Source organism: Salmo salar, chromosome 09 (genome assembly GCF_965601325.2).
Source record: "Salmo salar chromosome 09, fSalSal1, whole genome shotgun sequence".
Classification (NCBI taxonomy): Eukaryota; Metazoa; Chordata; class Actinopteri; order Salmoniformes; family Salmonidae; genus Salmo; species Salmo salar.
Genome location: NC_138299.1, coordinates 88,409,895 through 88,437,489, shown reverse-complemented (window position 1 = coordinate 88,437,489; position 27,595 = coordinate 88,409,895). Strand labels below are relative to the sequence as shown.

The following is a 27,595-nucleotide window of genomic DNA, read 5'->3' as shown; positions in this document are numbered from 1 at the left end:
ATTTATTTATTTTTTGAAAAAAAACTGTTTTCACTTTGTCATTATGGGGTATTGTGTGTAGATTGAGGAGGAAAATGTTTACAAATGTTTATTAATTTAATACATTTTAGAATAAGGCTTTTCTCCTTTTTCTCATCCTGTCCCCCATCTTTCTCCCTTTCCCTTTTTCCTCTATCTACCATTCCTCCTCTCTCTAGCGGTCCCCTTCCCCCTGAGCCACAGGCTCTCCATGAAGGAAGTGTTTGACTGTGAGGGGAAGCCTAGAGTAGACCTGCTAAAAGCCCACCTCACCAAGGAGGGCCGTCTGGAGGAGGTGGTGGCCCTACGCATCATCAATGAGGGAGCCGCCATCCTGTGCCAGGAGAGGACCATGCTGGATATAGAGGCCCCAGTCACAGGTGAGGAGGGAGAGGGGGAAGGAAAGGAGGAGAGTGGGGAGGAAGGAGAGGACCATGCTGGATATAGAAGCCCCAGTCACAGGTGAGGAGGGAGAGGGGGAAGGAAAGGAGGAGAGTGGGGAGGAAGGAGAGGACCATGCTGGATATAGAGGCCCCAGTCACAGTTGAGGAGAGGTGAGGTATGGGAGAAGAGGTGAAAGGAGGTGGAGAGGTGAAGAGAGGGAGAGAAAAAGGGGGAGTGATGGACAATGAGAAGGGTAAGGGAGGGAGAGAGGTGGGTAAGAAGAGAAAGGAAGAGAGAAAATAGAGGGGGAGATAGGGTTAAAGAGATGTAGGGTTAAAGAGAGTGGGAGGTAGTGTTAAAGAGAGTGGGAGGGAGAGTTAAATAGAGGGAGAGTTAGGGTTAAAGAGTGGTAGGGTTGAAGAGAAGGGTGGTAGGGTTAAAAAGAGGGAGTGGTAGAGTTAAAGAGAGTTAGGGTTGAAGAGAGGGGGGTAGGATTAAATAGAGGGGGAGGTAGGGTTTAAGAGAGAGGTAGGGTTAAAGAGAGTTAGGGTTAAATAGAGGGAGAGTTAGGGTTAAATAGAGAGGAGGTAGGGTTAAATAGAGAGGAGGTAGGGTTAAAAAGAGGGAGTTGTAGGGTTAAAAAGAGGGAGTGGTAGGGTTAAAGAGAGTCAGGGTTGAAGAGAGGGGGGTAGGATTAAATAGGGGGGGAGGTAGGGTTTAAGAGAGAGTTAGGGTTAAAGAGAGTTAGGGTTAAATAGAGGGAGAGTTAGGGTTAATTAGAGAGGAGGTAGGGTTAAATAGAGGGGGAGGTAGGGTTAAATAGAGGGGGAGGTAGGGTTAAAGAGAGGGGGAGGTAGGGTTAAATAGAGAGGAGGTAGGGTTAAATAGAGAGGAGGTAGGGTTAAATAGAGAGGAGGTAGGGTTAAAAAGAGGGAGTGGTAGGGTTAAAGAGAGTTAGGGTTGAAGAGAGGGGGGTAGGATTAAATAGAGGGGGAGGTAGGGTTTAAGAGAGAGGTAAGGTTAAAGAGAGTTAGGGTTAAATAGAGGGAGAGTTAGGGTTAAATAGAGAGGAGGTAGGGTTAAATAGAGAGGAGGTAGTGTTAAAAAGAGGGAGTGGTAGGGTAAAAAGAGGGAGTGGTAGGGTTAAAGAGAGTTAGGGTTGAAGAGAGGGGGGTAGGATTAAATAGAGGGGGAGGTAGGGTTTAAGAGAGAGGTAGGGTTAAAGAGAGTTAGGGTTAAATAGAAGGAGAGGTAGGGTTAAAAAGAGGGAGTGGTAGGGTTAAAGAGAGTTAGGGTTGAAGAGAGGGGGGTAGGATTAAATAGGGGGGGAGGTAGGGTTTAAGAGAGAGATAGGGTTAAAGAGAGTTAGGGTTAAATAGAGGGAGAGTTAGGGTTAATTAGAGAGGAGGTAGGGTTAAATAGAGGGGGAGGTAGGGTTAAATAGAGGGGGAGGTAGGGTTAAAGAGAGGGGGAGGTAGGGTTAAATAGAGAGGAGGTAGGGTTAAATAGAGAGGAGGTAGGGTTAAATAGAGAGGAGGTAGGGTTAAAAAGAGGGAGTGGTAGGGTTAAAAAGAGGGAGTGGTAGGGTTAAAGAGAGTTAGGGTTGAAGAGAGGGGGGTAGGATTAAATAGAGGGGGAGGTAGGGTTTAAGAGAGAGGTAGGGTTAAAGAGAGTTAGGGTTAAATAGAGGGAGAGTTAGGGTTAAATAGAGAGGAGGTAGGGTTAAATAGAGAGGAGGTAGGGTTAAAAAGAGGGAGTGGTAGGGTTAAATAGAGAGGAGGTAGGGTTAAAGAGAGGGAGAGGTAGGGTTAAATAGAGAAGAGGTAGGCTTAAATAGAGAAGAGGTAGGTTTGAAGAGAGGTGGAGGTAGGGTTAAAGAGAGGGGGAGATAGGGTTAAAGAGAGGGGGAGGTAGGGTTAAATAGAGGGGGAGGTAGGGTTAAATAGAGAAGAGGTAGGGTTAAATAGAGGGGGAGGTAGGGTTAAAGAGAGGGGGAGGTAGGGTTAAATAGAGAGGAGGTAGGGTTAAATAGAGAGGAGGTAAGGTTAAATAGAGAGGAGGTAGGGTTAAATAGAGAGGAGGTAGGGATAAATAGAGAGGAGGTAGGGTTAAAAAGAGGGAGTGGTAGGGTTAAAAAGAGGGAGTGGTAGGGTTAAAGAGAGTTAGGGTTGAAGAGAGGGGGGTAGGATTAAATAGAGGGGGAGGTAGGGTTTAAGAGAGAGGTAGGGTTAAAGAGAGTTAGGGTTAAATAGAGGGAGAGTTAGGGTTAAATAGAGAGGAGGTAGGGTTAAATAGAGAGGAGGTAGGGTTAAAAAGAGGGAGTGGTAGGGTTAAAAAGAGGGAGTGGTAGGGTTAAAGAGAGTTAGGGTTGAAGAGAGGGGGGTAGGATTAAATAGAGGGGGAGGTAGGGTTTAAGAGAGAGATAGGGTTAAAGAGAGTTAGGGTTAAATAGAGGGAGAGTTAGGGTTAAATAGAGAGGAGGTAGGGTTAAATAGAGAGGAGGTAGGGTTAAAAAGTGGGGGAGGTAGGGTTAAATACAGGGGGAAGTAGGGTAAAATAGAGAGGAGGTGGGGTTAAATAGAGAGGAGGTAGGGTTAAATAGAGAGGAGGTAGGGTTAAATAGAGAGGAGGTAGGGTTAAAGAGAGGGGGAGGTAGGGTTAAATACAGGGGGAAGTAGGGTTAAATAGAGAGGAGGTAGGGTTAAATAGAGAGGAGGTAGGGTTAAATAGAGGGGAGGTAGGGTTAAATAGAGGGGGAGGTAGGGTTAAATAGAGAGGAGGTAGAGTTAAATAGAGGGGGAGGTAGGGTTAAATAGAGAGGAGGTAGGGTTAAAGAGAGGGGCAGGTAGGGTTAAAGAGAGGGGGAGGTAGGGTTAAATAGAGAGGAGGTAGGGTTAAATAGAGAAGAGGTAGGGTTAAATAGAGGGGGAGGTAGGGTTAAATAGAGGGGGAGGTAGGGTTAAATAGAGGGGGAGGTAGGGTTAAATAGAAAAGAGGTAGGGTTAAAGAGGGGGGAGGTAGGGTTAAAGAGAGGGGGAGGTAGGGTTAAATAGAGGGGGAGGTAGCGTTAAATAGAGAAGAGGTAGGGTTAAATAGAGGGGGAGGTAGGGTTAAATAGAGGGGAAGGTAGGGTTAAAGAGATGGGGAGGTAGGGTTAAAGAGAGGGGGAGGTAGGGTTAAATAGAGGGGGAGGTAGGGTTAAATAGAGAAGAGGTAGGGTTAAAGAGAGGGGAAGGTAGGGTTAAAGAGATGGGGAGGTAGGGTTAAAGAGAGGGGGAGGTAGGGTTAAATAGAGAGGAGGTAGGGTTAAATAGAGGGGGAGGTAGGGTTAAATAGAGAGGAGGTAGGGTTAAAGAGAGGGGGAGGTAGGGTTAAATAGAGAGGAGGTAGGGTTAAAGAGAGGGGGAGTTAGGGTTAAAGAGAGGGGGAGGTAGGGTTAAAGAGAGGCGGAGGTAGGGTTAAATAGAGGGGGAGGTAGGGTTAAATAGAGAGGAGGTAGGTTTAAATAGAGAAGAGGTAGGGTTAAATAGAGGGGGAGGTAGGGTTAAATAGAGGGGGAGGTAGGGTTAAATAGAGAAGAGGTAGGGTTAAAGAGAGGGGAAGGTAGGGTTAAAGAGATGGGGAGTAGGGTTAAAGAGAGGGGGAGGTAGGGTTAAATAGAGAGGAGGTAGGGTTAAATAGAGGGGGAGGTAGGTTTAAATAGAGAGGAGGTAGGGTTAAAGAGAGGGGGATGTAGGGTTAAAGAGAGGGGGAGGTAGGGTTAAAGAGAGGCAGAGGTAGGGTTAAATAGAGGGGGAGGTAGGGTTAAATAGAGAGGAGAGAGGGTTAAATAGAGAGGAGGTAGGGTTAAATAGAGAGGAGGTAGGGTTAAAGAGAGGGGGAGGTAGGGTTAAATAGAGAGGAGGTAGGGTTAAAAGAGGGGAGGTAGGGTTAAATAGAGGGGGAGGTAGGGTTAAATAGAGGAGGAGGTAGGGTTAAATAGAGAGGAGGTAGGGTTAAATAGAGGGGAGGTAGGGTTAAATAGAGGGGGAGGTAGGGTTAAATAGAGAAGAGGTAGGGTTAAAGAGAGGGGGAGTTAGGGTTAAATAGAGGGGGAGGTAGGGTTAAAGAGAGGCGGAGGTAGGGTTAAAGAGAGGGGGAGGTAGGGTTAAATAGAGAGGAGGTAGGTTTAAATAGAGAAGAGGTAGGGTTAAATAGAGGGGGAGGTAGGGTTAAATAGAGGGGGAGGTAGGGTTAAATAGAGAAGAGGTAGGGTTAAAGAGAGGGGAAGGTAGGGTTAAAGAGATGGGGAGTAGGGTTAAAGAGAGGGGGAGGTAGGGTTAAATAGAGAGGAGGTAGGGTTAAAATAGAGAGGAGGTAGGGTTAAAGAGAGGGGGATGTAGGGTTAAAGAGAGGGGGAGGTAGAGTTAAATAGAGTGGGAGGTAGGGTTAAATAGAGAGGAGGTAGGGTTAAATAGAGGGGGAGGTAGGGTTAAATAGAGAGGAGGTAGTGTTAAATAGAGAGGAGGTAGGGTTAAAGAGAGGGGGAGGTAGGGTTAAATAGAGAGCAGGTAGGGTTAAAGAGAGGAGGAGGTAGGGTTAAATAGAGGGGGAGGTAGGGTTAAATAGAGAAGAGGTAGGGTTAAAGAGGGGGAGGTAGGGTTAAATAGAGAGGAGGTAGGGTTAAAGAGGGGGGAGGTAGGGTTAAATAGAGGGGGAGGTAGGGTTAAATAGAGAGGAGGTAGGGTTAAAGAGGGGGGAGGTAGCTTTTAAGAGATGGGGAGGTAGGGTTAAATAGAGGGGGAGGTAGGGTTAAATAGAGAGGAGGTAGGGTTAAAGGGGGGGTAAAGAGAGAGGTGGAGGGTAGGGTTAAAGGGGGGGGATATAGGGTTAAAGAGGGGGGGAGGTAGGGTTAAAGGGGGGTAGAGTTAAAGAGAGGGGGAGGTAGGGTTAAAGGGGGGGTAGAGTTAAAGAGAGGTGGAGGTAGGGTTAAAGAGGGGGGAGGGAGGGTTAAAGGGGGGGAGGGAGAGGGAGGGTTAAAGAGAGATTACAATTGAAATGAATGTACACCTTCCATAATGAGTAATTGTTTTTGGCTTAATCATAACTGTTGTGCCGAATGTCACTTAATGGAATCAATCGCCTTTAGATTTTCTCAATAATAGCAGTACTTTGTCAATATCTACAAAACAATCTCCTTGCCAATAATATGGTGAACTGAGTTGAATTGAGAGAGTGATGGGAAGGGGGGACGGGAGGTAGGGAGATGCGACAGAGGAACAGAAGATGGTTTGGCAGATAAGTAGAGAGAGTGACAATGAAAGAGAGAATGGTCTTGTTCCGCTGCCTATAGCCTACATTAAAAATACCAGCGAAAAAGCTCTGTTTTAGTTTTGACTTGTGTATCTACTGGCTAGCTTTGGTGTGTGTCTTTCTCCATGGAAACGGTAGCTGTAAGATAATTCCATGATAGCACACATCCCACACACACAGTGAGAGAAGATACGGTAGCTAGCTACTCTATGGTTTTCACAGTTACTGCTAGTCCCTAGAGAGAAGAGGTGGTAGGCAGGCTGGAGGCAGGCTTCACACACAGACAGACAGCAGACATTACGCTTCTCCCTATTCTCCCTATGCTGTTTGTTCTGTAGGAACATATGACAGAAAGGAGAGAGTGTAGTGGGCGTTGTGCCACTGTCAGAGTAAGGCTTTTTTTATTTGACAATTTACATTTTCATGGAATTTACTTGAAAAATATGAGAAAGGGTTGATGTTTACCTTTCTGGTTTGTTGTCACTTCCAGAGACTGGTTGGAATATATTCAGGTTGTAATCTATTGTACGCCTAGATGAAACTAAAGTATTATACTCAGGTTGTAATCTATTGTACGCCTAGATGGAACTAAAGTATTATATTCAGGTTGTAATCTATTGTACGCCTAGATGAAACTAAAGTATTATACTCAGGTTGTAATCTATTGTACGTCTAGATGGAACTAAAGTATTATATTCAGGTTGGCATCTATTGTACGCCTAGATGAAACTAAAGTATTATATTCAGGTTGTAATCTATTGTACGTCTAGATGGAACTAAAGTATTATACTCAGGTTGGCATCTATTGTACGCCTAGATGAAACTAAAGTAATATATTCAGGTTCTAATCTATTGTACGACTAGATGGAACTAAAGTATTATATTCAGGTTGTAATCTATTGTACGTCTAGATGGAACTAAAGTATTATATTCAGGTTGTAATCTATTGTACGACTAGATGGAACTAAAGTATTATACTCAGGTTGTAATCTATTGTACGCCTAGATGAAGCTAAAGTAATAGGAATGTGATTATGTAGTACTGAGGTTGTGTGTTTAGCATTGTTGTGTTTGAGGTTGTATGTTAGTCTAAACATAGAGACCCTTCAAATTACTAGAAGGATTGTAATGTCTGCTTCTATGAGTGTAACGTTGTTGTAACGTTGTGTTCCAGTGTGTGGAGACATCCACGGTCAGTTCTTTGACCTGATGAAGCTGTTTGAGGTGGGCGGTTCCCCCGCGACGACACGCTACCTCTTCCTAGGGGACTACGTGGACCGGGGCTACTTCAGTATTGAGGTGAGGGCACACTACAGTACCTAGTGCACACTATCTAGTCCACACTATCTAGTGCATACTACCTAGGGACACAATACCTACTGCATATTTCTTAGGGACACACTACCTAGTGCACACTAGCTACTGCATACTTTCCTAGAGGCACACTACTTTCTGCATACTAGGAAGTGTTTAAGCAGGTAGCTTTGAATCTAGGACTTTGAGCCTGACATCAAGTGAGTAGCTCACTGGTCATTTCTTCCTCTGAGCCGTACTGTTACTAACAGATCTTTCTGTGTCCTCTCTCTCCTCTCTCAGTGTGTGTTGTATCTGTGGTCGTTGAAAATCCTCTACCCAAAGACGTTATTTCTTCTACGGGGAAACCATGAATGTAGACACCTGACTGAGTATTTCACTTTCAAAACTGAATGTGAGTATTTCACTTTCAAAACTGAATGTGAGTATTTTCCCACTGAGCACAGACTTCAATTCCATGTCTTTGGCTATCCCCATAGGAGATACCTTTTCGGTTCCAGTTAGAACCCTTTTTGTTTTCAGGTAGAACCCTTTTAGGTTCCATGTAGAACCCTCTGTGGAAAGGGTTCTTCATGGAACCCAAAAGGGTTCTTCCTGGAACCCAAAAGGGTTCTTCCTGGAACCAAAAGGGTTCTTCCTGGAACCAAAAGGGTTCTTCCTGGAACCAAAAGGGTTCTACCTGGAACAAAAAAGGGTTCTTCAAAGAGTTCTCCTATGGGGACATTTTGTATTTTTTTATTTTATTTATTTAACCTTTATTTAATTAGGTAAGTCAGTTAAGAACACATTCTTATTTACAATGACGGCCTACCCCGGCCAAACCCTAACCCGGACGATGCTGGGCCAATTGTGTCCCGCCCTAAGGGACTCCCAATCACAGCCGTTTGTGATACAGCTTTGAAACGAACCCGCATCTGTAGTGATGCCTCTAGCACTGAGATTCAGTGCTTTAGACCGCTGCACGACTCGGGAGCCCCAACCATGTTAGGTTCTAGATGGCACCTTTTTTTGCTAAGAATGTATTCCACGTTGGTTCAACATCATTTCATTGAAATGAAGTAGAAACGTTGATTCAACCAGTGTGTGTCCAGTGGGTGTGTTCTCTTCTTGTACCCTCCCTTTCCTCTCCTCCCTTAAAACTAGCGTCCTAGCTTCTCCATTGTTCCATCTCTCACATCCATTGCTCATCCAACGCTCATTCCATCCTCTCATCCATCCATCCCCCACTCTCTCTCTTCCCATCCTCCCCTCTGTCTCTCCCCGTCAGAGAACAGGTGATTAGAAGGAAATTAATTTGGCCCTTAATGATTGACCCAGGGACGTAGTCTGCTGTGTGTGATTGGCCAGGGGACGAGGAGTCTAATTTCCCCTGATGCTTATGGCGAATAGTGGGCGCCCTCAATTACCATCTGCTGTATGTGTGTGTGTGAGAGAGAGAAAGAGAGAGAGAGAAAGAGAGAGAGAGAAAGAGGGAGAGAGAAAGAGGGAGAGAGAAAGAGAGGGAGAGAGAGAGAGAGAGGGAGGGAGGGAGGAAGAGAGAGAGGAAGAGGGAGAGGGAGAGAGAGAGGCTGGTGAAATGGTATTGATGATCTCTCTCTACATTAATAATCTCTCTGACAAACACACTCACAAAAACACACACACATACTGTACCCATATACACACACATACTGTACACACACATACTGTACCCATATACACACACGTACTGTACACACACATACTGTACCCATATACACACACGTACTGTACACACACACATACTGTACCCATATACACACACATACTGTACACACACATACTGTACCCATATACACACACGTACTGTACACACATATACTGTACACATATACACACACATACTGTACACACATATACTGTACCCATATACACACACATACTGTACACACATATACACACACATATTGTATACACATATACTGTACCAATATACACACGCGTACTGTACACACATATACTGTACCCATATACACACACATACTGTACACACATATACTGTACCCATATACACACACATACTGTACACACATATACTGTACCCATATACACACACGTACTGTACCCATATACACACACATACTGTACACATATATACTGTACACATATACACACACGTACTGTACACACATATACTGTACCCATATACACACACGTACTGTACACACATATACTGTACACGTATACACACACATACTGTACACACATATACTGTACACATGTACACACACATACTGTACAGTACACACACATACTGTACAGCACACACACATACTGTACACGTGTACACACATACTGTACAATACACACACATACTGTACACATGTACACACACATACTGTACAGTACACACACATACTGAACAGTACACACACATACTGTACACGTGACACACACATACACAGCATAGGGTGACTACTGGCCTATAGTGCTTGGCTACTTCACTATGGTGTTTTGATTTACTCTCTCCATCTCTCTCCCTCTCTCACTATCTCTCTCTCTCGCTCTCTCTGTTTCTCTCTCCGTCTCTCTCTCTCGCTCTATCCCCCTGTCCTTTCACTCTGCCCCATCCTCTCTCTCCCCTCCCCTCCCTCTCCTCAGGTAAGATAAAGTACTCTGAGCAGGTGTATGACTCGTGTATGGATGCGTTTGACTGCCTGCCGCTGGCTGCTCTGATGAACCAGCAGTTCCTGTGTGTCCATGGAGGGCTCTCGCCAGAGATCCACACGCTCGACGACATCAAAAAGGTTCAGACACTACGCCCACTGTACTGTAAATGTTTTTTATTACACACAAACACACACACACTGTTAATGCCCTGGTTACCATGAAGATTCAACCCTTGTTTTGACTCCACTTCCTGTACAGTACATGCTGTTGTTTCCATGCTGTTCTCTCTCTCTCTCTCTCTCTCTCTCTCTCTCTCTCTCTCTCTCTCTCTCTCTCTCTCTCTCTCTCTCTGTGTGTTTGTGTGTTAATTCTGTGTGTTCTGTTTGTTTCTCTAGTCCAGTTGAACAGGTTCTGTTATCTCTGTGTTCTGGTTATCTCTTGTGTAGATAGGAATATATTGTGTCTGTACAGTGAATGCATCTGTTGTGTTGTTGTCGTCGTCTCTGTAATCCAGCTGGACAGGTTCAAGGAGCCTCCAGCTTTCGGGCCCATGTGTGACCTGCTGTGGGCCGACCCACTCGAAGACTTTGGCAACGAGAAGACGCAAGAGTACTTCGGCCACAACACAGTCAGAGGCTGCTCTTATTTCTACAGGTAAACGCGTGTTTTAACATGACAACGCACACAGACAACAATACGGATACACACACTCACATCTGGTGCGTCTTTAGGTGTGCTATACAGGGGAAAGGTGAGGAACACCGTACTGGAGGGGAGATGGAAACATGTTGTACTGGTAGACCACAAGCTGCTTCAGAGATCCAACAACCAAAGACTAATTGGGATTTGTACAACAGCTGCAGAACCACACGTACATTCTTCAGCTTAAACCATATCCCACTGCTTTAAGGTTTCCCAGTAGGTATTCCCAGCAGTCATAGGTACAGTCATCAATATAATGCTATCCAGTCCAAACAAGTTTGTCGAAGCTTTACTGATCATTTATTTAATGATTTGTTTCTGTTTTTGTTGCTCCACTTTTTGTATCTGTATCTTGTATGTTGAGTTGTTTGTATGTGAGACAAATGGTTTTTTTCCCCTGTATTTTTCTTTGTTTGTTTATTTGTTGTGATATCTCTATAGAATTGTTGTTTTCTAGGACTGAACTGAGGGAGGGTGTGGGGTGGGTATATGGGGTGATTGGGGTGGGTATATGGGGTGATTGGGGTGGGTATATGGGGTGATTGGGGTGGGTATATGGGGTGATTGGGGTGAGTATATGGGGTGATTGGGGTGGGTATATGGGGTGATTGGGGTGGGTATATGGGGTGATTGGGGTGAGTATATGGGGTGATTGGGGTGGGTATATGGGGTGATTGGGGTGGGTATATGGGGTGATTGGGGTGAGTATATGGGGTGATTGGGGTGGGTATATGGGGTGATTGGGGTGGGTATATGGGGTGATTGGGTGGGTGGCTTGGAGGGGGTTGGGGTGAGTGGTTTAGAGGGAATCAAGGTGGGTGGACTGAGGTGTGTGGAGGGAGGGCTTGGGACATGGTAAAATCTTTGTACATACATTGATGTACATTTAGTAACATTTTTATAAAAACATATATAAAAAAAAAAAAAACATCCCACAATCCCTAGGGAGACTGCACCGTTCTGTTTCCATGACGACTGGCTACTACTGCTAGATTGGGGATTGATATTAAGAACAGTGAGGAAAAAAGAGTTTGAGAGAGACGGGGAGTGAGGGAGAAAAAAAGAGATGAATAAAATGAGAGACCAGAGGATTGACGTGATGGATAGTTGAGACTGTTGTCATAATATGGTGCTATACAATATGGAGCCTACACCAGTCTACCGAGAGAAACATACACTGCCCTCCTACTAGATCTGCATCTGCTGTTCATTTTGGGCTCAATGATGACCCCTGGTGGTCATTCAATGTAAACTGTTTCAGAGTAGGCCTACTATCCTAGTCTGATCTAATGCAGGGTTGTTCAGAATGAAATATCTCTCTCTCTCCAGTTACCCTGCAGTGTGTGAGTTTCTACAGACCAACAACTTGTTGTCAGTCATCAGAGCACATGAAGCGCAAGATTCTGGGTAAGAGAAGCCCTACTTTTTCTTAGGTTATTGACAAAACACTGTGTTATTCTTCACATGGTGAGTGACATAGTGACAGTAAACTCTAACTTAATGTATTATGTTTGAAAACATTCGCCTGTTCACCCCAGTGTGTGTTGATCTGGGGCTGGGGATGTGGGTTAAGTGTTTGGGGGGTGGGGATGTGGGTTAAGTGTTTGGGGATGTGGGTTATGTGTTTGGGGGGTGGGGATGTGGGTTAAGTGTTTGGGGGTGGGGATGTGGGTTAAGTGTTTGGGGGTGGGGATGTGGGTTAAGTGTTTGGGGGTGGGGATGTGGGTTAAGTGTTTGGGGGTGGGGATGTGGGTTAAGTGTTTGGGGGTGGGGATGTGGGTTAAGTGTTTGGGGAGTGGGGATGTGGGTTAAGTGTTTGGGGGTGGGGATGTGGGTTAAGTGTTTGGGGGTGGGGATGTGGGTTAAGTGTTTGGGGGTGGGGATGTGGGTTAAGTGTTTGGGGGTGGGGATGTGGGTTAATAGGTGATAGGGGTTGTTATGTCAACACAAACAGTTCAGTCAACCAAAACAGCAGCGTCAGGTTTCATTATCAAATCATTCCATTTCTAAACACAGTTATCCATAGTCAAGTCTAACCTTAACCACACAACAACCACATCTTTAACCCTACACCCCTTAATGTTGAACCCCGATCTATGGAATCCTAACCCTAACCCTAATCCTAATCTGGATTCCCTGACTGTGTCCCTGTTCAGGTACCGGATGTATAGAAAGAGTCAGACTACAGGCTTTCCCTCCCTCATCACCATCTTCTCAGCGCCTAACTACCTGGACGTCTACAACAACAAAGGTGAGAGACACACACACACACGCGTGCACACGCACACACACACCAGTAGGCTATGAGTGTGTAACAGGGCTGCCCACTCTCATTCTCTCACAGCGGCGGTTCTGAAGTATGAGAACAACGTGATGAACATCCGCCAGTTCAACTGTTCCCCTCATCCCTACTGGCTGCCCAACTTCATGGATGTCTTCACCTGGTCCCTGCCCTTCGTTGGAGAGAAAGGTGGGAACAACGACTACCCGTATTACAAACACCAAAATAATATGTTCTCTGTTCTGTCTCTGTCTTTGCCTGTCTCTCTCGCTCTCTCTCTCTCTCTCCCTCTGTCTCTCTCTGTCTCTGTCTCTCTCTCTCTGTGTCACTCTCTCTCTCTCTCTGATTCTGTCTCTCTCTCTCTGTCTCAGAAAGGAAAATAAATAAACATAAATATGGGTTGTATTTACAGTAGTGTTTGTGCTTCACTGGTTGCCATTTTCTTGTGGTAACAAGTTACAAATCTTGCTGCTGTGATGGTACACTGTAGTATTTCACCCAATAGATATGGGAGTTTATCAATATTGGGTTTATTTTCAAATTATTTTTGAGTCTGTGTAATCTGAGGGAAATATGTGTCTCTAATATGGTCATACATTTGGCAGTGCCCTCTCTCTCTGTCTCATATTGACCGTGCCCTCCCTCCTTCTCTCTCTCTCTCTCTCCCTCTCTCTCTCTCTCTCTCTCTCTCTCTCTCTCTCTCTCTCTCTCTCTCCTCTCTCTCTCTCTCTCTCTCACTCTCTCTCTCTCACTCTCTCTCTCTCTCTCTCCTCTCTCTCTCTCTCTCTAATTCAATTCATGGGTTTTATTGGCATGGGAAACATATGTTAACATTGCCAAAACAAGTGAAGTAGATAATATACAAAAGTGAAATAAACAATAAAAGTAAACATTACACTCACAGATGTTCCAAAAGAATAAAGACATTACAAATGTCTGTCTCTCTCTGTCTCTATCTTTCCACAGTGACAGAGATGCTGGTGAATGTTCTCAGTATCTGTTCAGATGATGAGCTCATGGAGAATGATGGAGAGGAAGAGGTCTATGATGGTAATCATACCTTTATAGAGCTTGTAGTCCTAAAAACCAATGAGTTACCTCTGGTCCGTTCAGCCATAACCCAATGAGTTACCTCTGGTCCGTTCAGCCATACCCCAATGAGTTACCTCTGGTCCGTTCAGCCATAACCCAATGAGTTACCTCTGGTCCGTTCAGCCATACCCCAATGAGTTACCTCTGGTCCGTTCAGCCATAACCCAATGAGTTACCTCTGGTCCGTTCAGCCATACCCCAATGAGTTACCTCTGGTCCGTTCAGCCATAACCCAATGAGTTACCTCTGGTCCGTTCAGCCATACCCCAATGAGTTACCTCTGGTCCGTTCAGCCATACCCCAATGAGTTACCTCTGGTCCGTTCAGCCATACCCCAATGAGTTACCTCTGGTCCGTTCAGCCATACCCCAATGAGTTACCTCTGGTCCGTTCAGCCTACCCCAATGAGTTACCTCTGGTCCGTTCAGCCATACCCCAATGAGTTACCTCTGGTCCGTTCAGCCATAACCCAATGAGTTACCTCTGGTCCGTTCAGCCATACCCCAATGAGTTACCTCTGGTCCGTTCAGCCATACCCCAATGAGTTACCTCTGGTCCGTTCAGCCATACCCCAATGAGTTACCTCTGGTCCGTTCAGCCATAACCCAATGAGTTACCTCTGGTCCGTTCAGCCATACCCCAAGGAGTTACCTCTGGTCCGTTCAGCCATACCCCAATGAGTTACCTCTGGTCCGTTCAGCCTACCCAATGAGTTACCTCTGGTCCGTTCAGCCATACCCCAATGAGTTACCTCTGGTCCGTTCAGCCTACCCCAATGAGTTACCTCTGGTCCGTTCAGCCATACCCCAATGAGTTACCTCTGGTCCGTTCAGCCTACCCCAATGAGTTACCTCTGGTCCGTTCAGCCATACCCCAATGAGTTACCTCTGGTCCGTTCAGCCATAACCCAATGAGTTACCTCTGGTCCGTTCAGCCTACCCCAATGAGTTACCTCTGGTCCGTTCAGCCATACCCCAATGAGTTACCTCTGGTCCGTTCAGCCTACCCCAATGAGTTACCTCTGGTCCGTTCAGCCATACCCCAATGAGTTACCTCTGGTCCGTTCAGCCATACCCCAATGAGTTACCTCTGGTCCGTTCAGCCATACCCCAATGGGGAAAGAATAGGGTTTTAGGATAAACGGCAAAAATAAGGTCAAATCAAATCAAAGTTTATTTGTCACGTGCGCTGAATACAACAGGTGTAGACCTTACAGTGAAATACTTACTTACAGGCTCTAACCAAAGGTGTGTGTGTGTGTGTGTGTGTGTGTGTGTGTGTGTGTGTGTGTGTGTGTGTGTGTGTGTGTGGGTGTGTGGGTGTGTGGGTGGGGGTGGGTGGGTGGGTAAGTAAGAAATAAAACAACAGTAAAAAGACATTTGAAGATAGCAGTAGCGAGGCTACATACAGACACCGGTTAGTCGGGATAATTGAGGTAGTATGTACATGTAGATATGGTTAAAGTGACTATGCATATATGATGAACAGAGAGAAGCAGTAGCGTAAAAGAGGGGTTGGTGGGTGGTGGGACACAATGCAGGTCTGAGGTTAACACGGGTTTAGGAGATCTTATACGTGTTGATTGGTTGGTTCCAGTTCACTCTATTGTCAATATAACCTTCCTTTTCACGTCCTTGTGATTGGTGTCCTGTGTTTTACTCCTCTGTGATTGGTTCCTTCCAGCCAATGCAGCGGCAGCTAGGAAAGAGGTGATCAGGAACAAGATCCGTGCCATCGGGAAGATGGCCAAAATGTTCCAAGTTTTACGGTGAGTGAGCTTCAGTGTGTGTGTGTGTGTGTGTGCGTGCATGCGTGTGTGTGTGTGTGTGTTTTTTTAATCCTCTATGTGTGTGTGTTTTAGGGAGGAGAGTGAAAACGTTTTGACCCTGAAGGGACTGACACCCACTGGCATGCTGCCCAGTGGAGTTCTGTCTGGAGGCAAGCAGACTCTGCAGAGCGGTGAGTACACACACACACTGGCATGCTGCCCAGTGGAGTTCTGTCTGGAGGCAAGCAGACTCTGCAGAGCGGTGAGTACACACACACACTGGCATGCTGCCCAGTGGAGTTCTGTCTGGAGGCAAGCAGACTCTGCAGAGCGGTGAGTACACACACACACACTGGCATGCTGCCCAGTGGAGTTCTGTCTGGAGGCAAGCAGACTCTGCAGAGCGGTGAGTACACACACACACTGGCAAACACGCCCACACACATATATACACACATATTTACATACACTCTCATGACGCATGCACATACGTACACACACACACACATTCCCACTTTCTCACACACATTTGCATACACACACTACACACATCTATCTATCTATCTATCTATCTATCTATCTATCTATCTATCTATCTATCTATCTATCTATCTATCTATCTATCTATCTATCTATCTATCTATCTATCTATCTATCTGTCTGTCTGTCTGTCTGTCTGTCTGTCTGTCTGTCTGTCTGTCTGTCTGTCTGTCTGTCTGTCTGTCTGTCTGTCTGTCTGTCTGTCTGTCTGTCTGTCTGTCTGTCTGTCTGTCTGTCTGTCTGTCTGTCTGTCTGTCTGTCTGTCTGTCTGTCTGTCTGTCTGTCTGTCCTTCATTTCTTTTCCTCTGTCACCCTCTTTATTTCTCTCTCTCTCTCTCTCTCTCTATCCCATGTTCATCCTCTGCCACCCTCTATCTCTCTCTCTCTATCCCATGTTCATCCTCTGTCGCTCTCTCTCTCTCTCTAGCCCATGTTCATCCTGTGTCACCATCTCTCTCTCTCTCTCTCTATCCCATGTTCATCCTCTGTCACCCTCTCTCTCTATCCCATGTTCATCCTCTGTCACCCTCTCTCTCTATCCCATGTTCATCCTCTGTCACCCTCTCTCTCTATCCCATGTTCATCCTCTGTCACCCTCTCTCTCTATCCCATGTTCATCCTCTGTCACCCTCTCTCTCTCACTATCCCATGTTCATCTTCTGTCACTCTCTCTCTCTCTCTATCCCATGTTCACCCTCTGTCGCTCTCTCTCTCTATCCCATGTTCATCCTCTGTCACCCTCTCTCTCTCTTTCTCTCTATCCAATGTTCATCCTCTGTCACCCTCTTTCTCTCTCTCTCTCTCTCTCTCTCCCATGTCCGTCATCTGTTACTCACCACATCAGTCAGTGTCACCCTCACCTCACTACTGCTGAGGAGTAATAGCCTGGTGTATGTGTGTATGTGTGTGAGCTAACGCTAGCTACCGAACATGCTAACACCAAACGCCCTCTGTGCTGAGGGCTGCAGTGCCGCTCTAAGGGTTTTGCATGAATAACCCTCACCCTCCTCCCTCTTTCTCTCTCCCTCTCTTTCTCCTTCACGCTCTATCTTTCTCTCGCTCTCACTCCCTCTTTCTCTTTCTCTCCATACTCAGCTACCATTGAGGCCATTGAAGCCATTGATCCTGTTGAGGACGCAGAAGGTAAATTCCACTCATGCATCAACAATGAGATTAAGCGAGTGAGTGTGTGAGAGAATGAAAGAGGTAGAGAAAGAGGGGGATGAGGCATGGCGACCCATCTACGCCATACACGCCATCCCTTCAATGCATTGAGCTCTTCTAACAGCACTGCTCATGGTGAAGCCTGGCTGCTCTTATTCTTTCTCCTCACACACACTCCCCTCTACACACTCCTCACACACACACCACACACACACACACACACACACACACACACACACACACACACACACACACACACACACACACACACACACACACACACACACACACACACACACACACACACACACACTCCCCTCTACACACTTCTCACACTTCTCTCTCTCTCACACACACTCCCCTCTACACACTTCTCACACTTCTCTCACACACACACACACACACACACACACACACACACACACACACACACACACACACACACACACACACACACACACACACACACACACACACACACACACACTCTCTCCCCTCTATATATTCCACACACACACACACACACACAGACTCCCCTCTACACACTCCTCACACACACACACACACACACACACACACCCTCAAACACACATTCCCCCAGACACGCTCCACACACACACACACACACACACACAAACACACACAACGGTAAGACAGTGACTAATCATAAGTGTGTATCATCTGGGGGAGGAATCTGACCCTACGATATTTCTAACATCGTCCCTACACAATGACATCATCCCTACACAACCTCTGCTATTTGATTTCGGTACAACAACATGTGCTGTGTGGAGCCTGTGGTGGCTAATTTCTGCATTACCAAATGAGGAGAGTTACAAACACACCAGTCCGAGTTAACTACATCTTTAATACTTAAGATACTTTTGCAAAAGCACTTGACCTTCAATAATGCACTCTCTCGAATGAACCAGGAAGGTGACAACACCTTCAATACAAAGAGCTTTTATAACCACGGTCCACCCCTCTCTACATACATGTCAAACCACAGATACATAGAATGGGTCACAAGGTTAAGTTTTGTATGACAGATATCCATAAAACACAGCAGGCAGTAACTGCTATATCAACAGGGTTCATTGTATAGCCCAGTATCTGGTCCCCTTAGAACCGTCCCTCCCTGGTACGGTATTGAACAGAACTATTAGCTCATGTCCTCTGGAATGCTTTTTAGGCGTTCTTATCAAAATACATCATAAATCTCCTCTGTCAGTGCTATCTCATAGTAGCCCATCCTCAGTAAAACACCTCTTGTTCCCACTCCTGGACAAGCTCACTGAGGGGAGTGACTGGCGCACAGACATTGTGGAGACAAATAATTGGTTCCCCATTAATCACGCCATCCCTTCACGTGGTTTAAGAATAGGAAAAGACACATTCCCATGAAGACAAGTCTGACCTCTCCCCTCTCTGGGCCACAAGTGACTGAGCCCCAGCTAAGGGAAACGTGCAACTGAAACATACCAGAGTCCAAAGGACACTTTCTAATGACAAGTATCTCACATAACCATATTATACTAATAAAACATCTTAATCATCTATGTTACCCAACTAATTCTGATTCATCCACCACAAGCCTGTGGAGTTTTGCGTTGGAAACGTGATGTTCCGTGGTGACACACATTGTTAACACATGAACACTACAATCTTTATGTAGACTGTCAGTCGCTAGTAGGATACTGTTGAATCTTGACACTTATAAGTCTGGAAGGATAGTGGATTGTAAGTGTGTAAATGATTCTGTAAGTGTTCACTATATTCTGTTTGTACTGGCCTAGCTGTTGTGTGTAGTAACTAGTAGGGTTGGGTGGTATCCAGATGTTCATAGTGGATTGATAGTGGATTGATTTATACATACAGTGCATTCGGAAAGTATTCAGACCCCTTGACTTTTTCCATATTTTGTTACGTTACTGCCTTATTCTAAAATTGATTGAATAAAAAATTATCCTCATCAATGTACACACAATACCCCATAATGACAAAGCACCTGAACTGTTTTATAGAAATGTTTGCAAATCTATAAAAAAAAAACTGAAATACCTGATTTACATAAGTATTCAGATCCTTTGCTATGAGACTCGAAATTGAGTTCAGGTGCATCCTGTTTCCATTGATCATCCTTAAGATGTTTCTACAACTTGATTTGAGTCCACCTGTGGTAAATTCAATTGTTTTGACATGATTTGGAAAGGCACACAACTGTCTATGTAAGGTCCCACAGTTGTCAGAGAAAAAACCAAGCCATGAGGTCGAAGGAATTGTCCGTAGAGCTCCGAGACAGGGTTGTGTCGATGCACAGATCTGGGGAAGGGTACCAAAAAATCTCCATCGTAATTTAAATATACTTTTTATTGATTTATTTTTGTTGTCATTTTTACCCCCTTTTTCACTCCAATTTTGTGATCTTGTCTCATCGCTGCAACTCCCCAATGGGCTCAGGAGAGGCGAAGGTCCAGTCATGCGTCCTCCGAAACATGACCCGCCAAGCTGCACTTCTTAATATCCGCTCGCTTAACCCGGAAGCCAGCTGCACCAATGTGTTGGAGGAAACACTGTTCAACTGATGACCGAAGTCAGCCTGCAGGTGCCAGGCCCGCCACAAGGTGTCACTAGAGCGCGATGAACCAAGCAAAGCCCTCCTGGCCTATGGGACTCCGGGTCACGGCCATTAATGGCACAGCCTGGGATCGAACCCCAGGCTGTAGTGATGCCACAACACTGTGACGCTGCGCCACTCAGGAGGCCCCCATCGTTCTTAAATGGAAGAAGTTTAGAACCACCAAGACTTTTCCTAGAGCTGGCTGCACGGCCAAACTGAGCAATCGGGGGGAGAGGGGCCTTGGTGACTCTGACAGAGCTCCAGAGTTCCTCTGTGGAGATGGGAGAACCTTCCAGAAGGACAACCATCTCTGCAGCACTCCACCAATCAGGCATTTACGGTAGAGTGGCCAGACGGAAGTCACTCCTCAGAAAAAGGCACATGATAGCCCACATGGAGTTTGCAAAAAGGTACCTAAAGGACTCTCAGATCATGAGAAACAAGATTCTTTGGTCTGATGAAACCAAGATTGAACTCTTTGGCCTGAATGCCAAGCGTCACATCTAGAGGAAACCTGGCACCATCCCTACGGTGAAGCATGGTGGTGGCAGAATCATGCCGTGGAGATGTTTTTCAGCGGCAGGGACTGGGAGACTAGTCAGGATCGAGGGAAAGACGAACAGAGCAAAGTACAGAGGGTTCCTTGATGATAACCAGCTCCAGAGCGCTCAGGACCTCAGACTGGGGCGAAGGTTCACCATCCAACAGGACATCTCTGGAGAGATCTGAAAATAGCTGTGCAGCGATGCTCCCCATCCAAACTGACAGAGCTTGAGAGGATCTTCAGAGAAGAATGGGAGAAACTCCCCAAATACAGGTGTGCCAAGCTTGTAGCGTCATACTTCAACAAAGTAATGAGGAAAGAGTTTTTTATTTTTAATACATATGCAAACATTTCTAAAAACCTGTTTTTGCTTTGTCATTATGGGGTATTGTGTGTAGATTGATGAGGGTGAAAAACAATTGAATCAATTTTAGAATAAGGCTGTAACATAACAACATGTGGAAAAAGTCAAGGGGTCTGCATTGTATATAGCATGGAGCTACCGAATGTCATTTTTGGTGAGTTTGGACATTTATAAGCGAATGTGAATGAGAGACACTGTGAAAATGAACAAAGTTTTGACGCATGCTTGTCTGAGGTTAGAAGCAGCTTGTGAACTGTTGTGGAAATTCTAACCAATTGAGAGAGACTTTGTTATTTCTTCAAACAATCAATCTTTATTAATAAGAATTGCAATAATGAAGCTGGTCAGTCATGCACTCTGAAGTGTAAGGCTGAGAGCTCGATGACACAATGAGTACAGAAGCCTTATATAGTCAAACTATCTTACGCAAGCATATACAAAACATCTTGGTATGTGTTCATGTGTGGTGAATGAGACTAAACTATGGTAGAAGGTACAGACTAACTGTAAATTGGTCATCTCGTTCTGTAGCAACAGCTAGTTATTCTACTCTTCTAGTGAGGTCTCAAAACAACAGGAAATCACTTTAGACAGATTCTCTGAAGAAAATCAACGGTTTCCTGAATTGGGTCAAGCAAGCGCTTTTTGCTGTCTCCCCAGAGGGTGTGTGGTTGCACACCCACACACACATACACAAGCATAAACTTAAAGAGATCCTTCAACACATTAGAAGTCATATAAACTGAAAGAGGTTAACAAAGATTTGTCACTCACGGTACATGCTGTGTCTGTGTGGAGTCTGGAGTTGCTAGGGCAACAGGCCTGCCTGCTCTGCTCGAAGAAGATGGGGCAAGAAGATGGGGCAATAGCAGACGGACCGAGAACGGAGAGGAGAAAAAAACGGCATAAAATCAAGATAGCAGGCAGTTGTACAGATTTCACAAACACAATATGATGCCCTTTCTCCTTATTAATTCAGCCACTTACTGAGATAACTAGCAAGTTAATGGGACGCGTTAATGCAGAATGCTGCGATTTTTACGCAGACAAAAATATTAAACGCATAAGAAATATCTTGCTGCGTTTTGAAGACGCAGATCTAAAATGCTTCTTATTGTAATTTCTGCTCGGCATCAGACACATTTTGTGCTTCAGTTGCACTTCTCCACTCGGATGACAGAGCTCTGACTGATATGTGTAGCTACTTTTCTCTGGTTGTTTTCCATATAGACTACTTTTCTCTAGTACTTTTCCATGTAGACTACTTTTTCCCGGTATAATGCAAGATTAACTTTAAGCAAAACATTAGGAAATGTAGCTAGCTACATTCTTTCTATGATAAACATTAGAAATATGATGGCAATGCATCGTTTTTAGCCAAAAATACCTTGCTTTTTCATTGTAAACTCATTTACTTGTGAGGCTGCTGGACATCTGTCATCTGATGAAAATGAAGCTATTTTCTGCTGAATGTGTTGAACAAAAATGTATACTGAACAAAAACATAAACGCAACATGCAACAATTTCAACTATTTTACTGAGTTACAGTTCATATAAGGAAATCAGTCAATCGAAATACATTCATTAGGCCCTAATCTATGAATTTCACATCACTGGGCAGGGTGGCAGCCATGGGTGGGCCTGCGAGGGCATAGCCCCCCCCCCCCCCCCCCCCCCCCCTTATGAGCTAGGCCCAGCCAATCAGAATGAGTTTTATTACAGACATAAATACCCTTCAGTTTCATCAGCTGTCCGGGTGGCTAGTCTCAGATGATCCCGCAGGTGAAGAAGCCGGAAGGGACGTCCTGGGCTGGCGTGGTTACACGTGGTCTGCGGTTGTGAGGCCGGGTTGGACGTACTGCCATATTCTCTAAAACGATGTCGGACGCGGCTTATGGTAGATAGATAAAGGTGGATGGATTATCTTATTCAATTCTCTGGCAACTGCTCTGGTGGACATTCCTGCAGTCAGCATGCCAATTCTGCGCTCCCTGAAAATATAGACATCTGTGGCATTGTGTTGTGTGACAAAACTGCATATTTTTGTGGCTTTTTATTGTCCCCCGCACAAGGTGCACCTGTGTAATGATTATGATGTTTAATCAGATTTTAACAGGGACGTAAACAAATTTGTGCACAAAATTTGAAAGAAATAAGCTTTTTGCATTTTTTCTCTTAATATTGTACAAGTTGACTGCAGGTATTTACTTAAAAAGTAGCTACAAATATTAAAATGTATTGAAAAACTTCAAAGAAATAGCTTAAACAGCATTGAAAACCAAACCCCTAGCTATTTCCAAATACCCCAGTATATATATATATTTTTTATTTATTTAACTAGACAAGTCAGTTAAGAGCAAATGCGTATTTACAATGACAGCCTACCCCGGCCAAACCCGGACGATGCTGGGCCAATTGTGTGCCGCCCTATGGGACTCTCAATCACGGCCAGATGTGATACAGCCTGGAATCGAACCAGGGACTGTAGTGATGCCTCTTGCACTGAGCTGCAGTGCCTTAGACCGCTGCGCAACTCGGGAGCCCTATAGGGTATATACGGCATACCGCCCAAGCCTTGTAACCGGTTATCGTGTGTAGGAACTGCTTATCGTGTGTGTATGTAGCAAGCAGGCTTGTGGACAATTCCATTTAAATTCCAATCAATTCAGAATTAAACCAAATTCCAATTCCAAATTTTCCTAATTGAAAAGCACAGAAGAGAATTGGAATTTCAGTATACTTCCTGAATTGACTGGAATTGAAATGAAGTTGACCCCAAGCCTGGGTCACACATATTGTATATATTCCATATATATTTCATATAGTGCCAAATAGGGGTTTCTTTGGTTCCTAACGATAGTAGATCCCTTTTTCGTGCTGTATAGAACCCTTTTTGGACGGTTCTATAAAGAAACATGCTCATATGGTTCTAAATGGAACCTTTATAGTGTTATAAAGAACACTTTCCTGAGGTTCTATAAAGAACATGAGTCATATGTAACCGTCACTGGCCATAGTCATATTTAACATGTAATGGCAAAACACAACTGATAGACTGGAATGACACGCTCACTCACAGTTGAAAAGGAGCTGTGAGCAAACAAAGCCCCAAAATATTTGAATGAACCGACACCCCTACATTTTAATTGTCAATAAAAGAGGAAAGAACCCATTTTCAGAACTGCAAAGAACCATTGAAGGGCTCAAACGGTTATTTGAGTCATTATGGTTCCACATAGAACCACCATCTAAAAATAGCCCATATTAACACATGCAGCCTGAGGAACAAGTTCCATGAAGTCAATCATTTGCTAGTAACAGATGACATTCATATTCTGACTATCTGTCACGTTTGTCGTATGAAGAAGGGGATCAAAGCGAAGCGTGTGTATCGTTCCACATTTTATTATCACTGTGAAACTATGCAAGACATATAAATAGACTAATAAACAAAACAACAAACCGTGACGAAGTGGCGCAACATACACTAACTCACACTACCGAAAAGACAGAAATGCCCACGGAGGCGGTGTTGTGGTCTATATTCAGAACGACATTCCTGTAAAGCTTAGAGACGATCTAATGTTAAATACTGTTGAAGTAATATGGCTACAGGTTCATCTGCCTCACTTAAAGCCCATTCTTCTGGGAAGCTGCTATAGACCACCAAGTGCTAACAGTCAGTACCTGGATAATATGTGTGAAATGCTTGATAATGTATGTGATATCAACAGAGAAGTATATTTTCTGGGTGATTTCAATATTGACTGGCTTTCATCAAGCTGCCCAACCAAGTAAAACATTCAAACTGTAACCAGTGCCTGCGAACTGGTTCAGGTTATCAGTCAACCTACCAGGGTAGTTACAAACAGCACAGGAATTAAATCATGTATTGATCACATCTTTACTAATGCTGCAGATATTTGCTTTAAAGCAGTATCCAAATCCATCGGATGTAGTGATCACAATATAGTAGCCATATCTAGGAAAAACAAAGTTCCAAGGGCTGGGCCTAATATAGTGTATAAGAGGTCATACAATAAGTTTTGTAGTGATTCATGTGTTGATGATGTAAAGAATATTTGTTGGTCTGTGGTGTGTAATGAAGAGCAACCAGACGCTGCACTTGACGCATTTATGAAATTACTTATTCCAGTTACTAATAAGCACACACCCATTAAGAAAATGACTGTAAAAACTGTTAAATCCCCTTGGATTGATGAGGAATTGAAAAATTGAATGGTTGAGAGGGATGAGGCAAAAGGTATGGCAAATAAGTCTAGCAACCCAACTGATTAGCAAACGTACTGCAAATTAAGAAATCATGTTACTAAACAAAATAAAAATACAAATAAACTATACTATGAAACAAAAATCAATGATATAACAAATGATGTAAAACGCTTTGGAGCACCTTAAATGACATTTTTGGAAAAAAGGCTAACTCGGCTCCGTCATTCATTGAATCAGATGGCTCATTCATCACAAAGCCCACTGATATTGCAAACTACTTTAATTACTTTTTCATTGGCAAGATAAGCAAACTCAGGTATGACATGTCAGTTGATGTCGGAAGTTTACATACACCATACATTTAAAATCAGTTTTTCACAATTCCTGACATTTAATCCTAGTAAAAATTCCCTGTCTTAGGTCAGTTAGGATCACCACTTTATTTTAAGAATATGAAATGTCAGAATAATAGTAGAGAGAATGATTTATTTCAGCTTTTATTTCTTTCATCACATTCCCAGTGGGTCAGAAGTTTACATACACTCAATTAGTATTTGGTAGCATTGCCTTTAAATTGTTGAATTTGGGTCAAACGTTTCGGGTAGCTTTCCACAAGCTTACCACAATAAGTTGGGTGAATTTTGGCCCATTCCTCCTGACAGAGCTAGTGTAACTGGGTCAGGTTTGTAGGACTCCTTGCTCGCACACGCTTTTTCATTTCTGCCCACAAATTTTCTATAGGATTGAGGTCAGTGCTTTGTGATGGCCACTCCAATACCTCAACTTAGTTGTCCTTAAGCCATTTTGTCACAACTTTGGAAGTATGCTTGGGGTCATTGTCCATTTGGAAGCCCCATTTGCGACCAAGCTTTAACTTCCTGACTGATGTCTAAGATGTTGCTTCAATATATCCACATACATTTCCTTCCTGCAGCAAAGCACCCCCACAACATGATGCTGCCACCCCCATGCTTCACGGTTGGAATGGTGTTCTTCGGCTTGCAAGCCTCCCCCTTTTTCTTCCTAACATAACAATGGTCATTATGACCAAACAGTTCTATTTTTGTTTCATCAGACCAGAGGACATTTCTCCAAAAAGTACAATCTTTGTCCCCATGTGCAGTTGCAAACCGTAGTCTGTCTTTTTTATGGCGGTTTTGGAGCAGTGGCTTCTTCTTTGCTGAGTGTCCTTTCAGGTTAAGTCGATATAGGACTCGTTTTACTGTGGATATAGAAAATGTTGTACCTGTTTCCTCCAGCATCTTCACAGGGTAATTTGCTGTTGTTCTGGGATTGATTTGCACTTTTCGCACTAAAGTACGTTCATCTCTAGGAGACAAAACGTGTCTCCTTCCTGAGTGGTATGACGGCTGCATGGTCCCATGGTGTTTATACTTGCGTACTATTGTTTGTACAGATGAACGTGGTACCTTCAGGCGTTTAGGAATTGCTCCCAAGGATGAACCAGACTTCTGGAGGTCTCCAATTTATTTTCTGAGGTCTTGGCTGATTTCTTTTGATTTTCCCATGATGTCAAGCAAAGAGGCACTGAGTTTGAAGGCAGGCCTTGAAATACATCCACAGGTACACCTCCAATTGACGCAAATTATGTCAATTAGCCTATCAGAAGCTTCTAAAGACATGACATCATGTTCTGGAATTTTCCAAGTTGTTTCAAGGCACAGTCAACTTCGTGTATGTAAACTTCTGACCCACTGGAATTGTGATACAGTGAATTATAAGTGAAACAATCTGTCTGTAAACAATTGTTGGAAAAATTACTTGTGTCATGCACAAAGTAGATGTCCTAACAGACTTGCCAAAACTTTAGTTTGTTAACAAGAAATGTGTGGAGTGGTTGAAAATCGAGTTTTAATGACTCCAACCTAAGTGTATGTAAACTTCCGACTTCAACTGTATATTGGACCAAATTATGAAAGACAAGAATTGTACTTTTGAGTTCCGTAAAGTCAGTGTGGAAGAGGTATTATTGTTGTCTATCAACAATGACAAGCTAGTAAAGTAAAGTACTTCAAGCATATGTTTTCATTTCAGTCTCCACCATCTCCACAAACTGTATGGATTGTATGGATTTGTTTCCTATTAATAATGTAAAATTAACATGTGTATAGAAAGACTCATGTGAAGGCCAAATTACAGAGGAGGAACTTCTTGATGCAATTAAAGCCTTTAAGTCCAGGAAATCTTCAGGGCTGGATGGTATACCAGTGGTGGTATACCAAAATTCTTTGATATACTCAGAGGACCGTTATTAGCATGTTTTAACCACTCCTATATAAATGGTATATTATCGAACACTCAACAAGAAGGTCTGATTTCATTATTACTGAAACAAGGTCCAAGTAGTATATATAAAGATCCAGTCCATTAAACAAATTGGAGGCCTCTCACACTTCAGTATTTTGATGCAAAAATTCTAGCTAAAGCGCAAAGAATTCTATGCTTAGAATGAAAAAGGTTTTGTCAGATATTATAATTAATCCTAATCAGACAGGAGTACTGGAAACAATAGAACAATATGAAATATCTGGGAAACCATTCCTGGTTTTCATAGCTGACTTTGAAAAGGCTTTTGATAAAGTACGACTGGAGTTTATATATAAATGCCTAGAATATTTCAATTTTGGAGA

The 27,595-nt window shown here is 44.0% G+C and overlaps 1 protein-coding gene across 5 annotated transcripts in view; it reads left to right on the top strand.

The window, feature by feature from the left end:
- LOC106612112 (protein phosphatase 3 catalytic subunit alpha) overlaps positions 1 to 27,595 on the top strand; it is a 55,678-nt gene that overhangs the window by 21,500 nt on the left and 6,583 nt on the right. For 2 of the 5 annotated variants that reach the window (XM_082956034.1, XM_082956035.1), the window contains exons 2-13: positions 198 to 398; positions 6,868 to 6,992; positions 7,290 to 7,428; positions 9,627 to 9,772; positions 10,150 to 10,289; positions 11,667 to 11,744; positions 12,494 to 12,588; positions 12,682 to 12,807; positions 13,585 to 13,668; positions 15,394 to 15,478; positions 15,572 to 15,669; positions 17,114 to 17,161. In XM_082956034.1, the coding sequence (XP_082812160.1) occupies positions 198 to 398; positions 6,868 to 6,992; positions 7,290 to 7,428; positions 9,627 to 9,772; positions 10,150 to 10,289; positions 11,667 to 11,744; positions 12,494 to 12,588; positions 12,682 to 12,807; positions 13,585 to 13,668; positions 15,394 to 15,478; positions 15,572 to 15,669; positions 17,114 to 17,161 (1,365 nt within the window). Of the gene's footprint in view, positions 1 to 197; positions 399 to 6,867; positions 6,993 to 7,289; positions 7,429 to 9,626; positions 9,773 to 10,149; positions 10,290 to 11,666; positions 11,745 to 12,493; positions 12,589 to 12,681; positions 12,808 to 13,584; positions 13,669 to 15,393; positions 15,479 to 15,571; positions 15,885 to 17,113; positions 17,162 to 27,595 lie in introns of those variants that run through there. The other 3 variants (XR_014378824.1, XM_014212991.3, XR_014378825.1) reach the window with 3 other exon arrangements.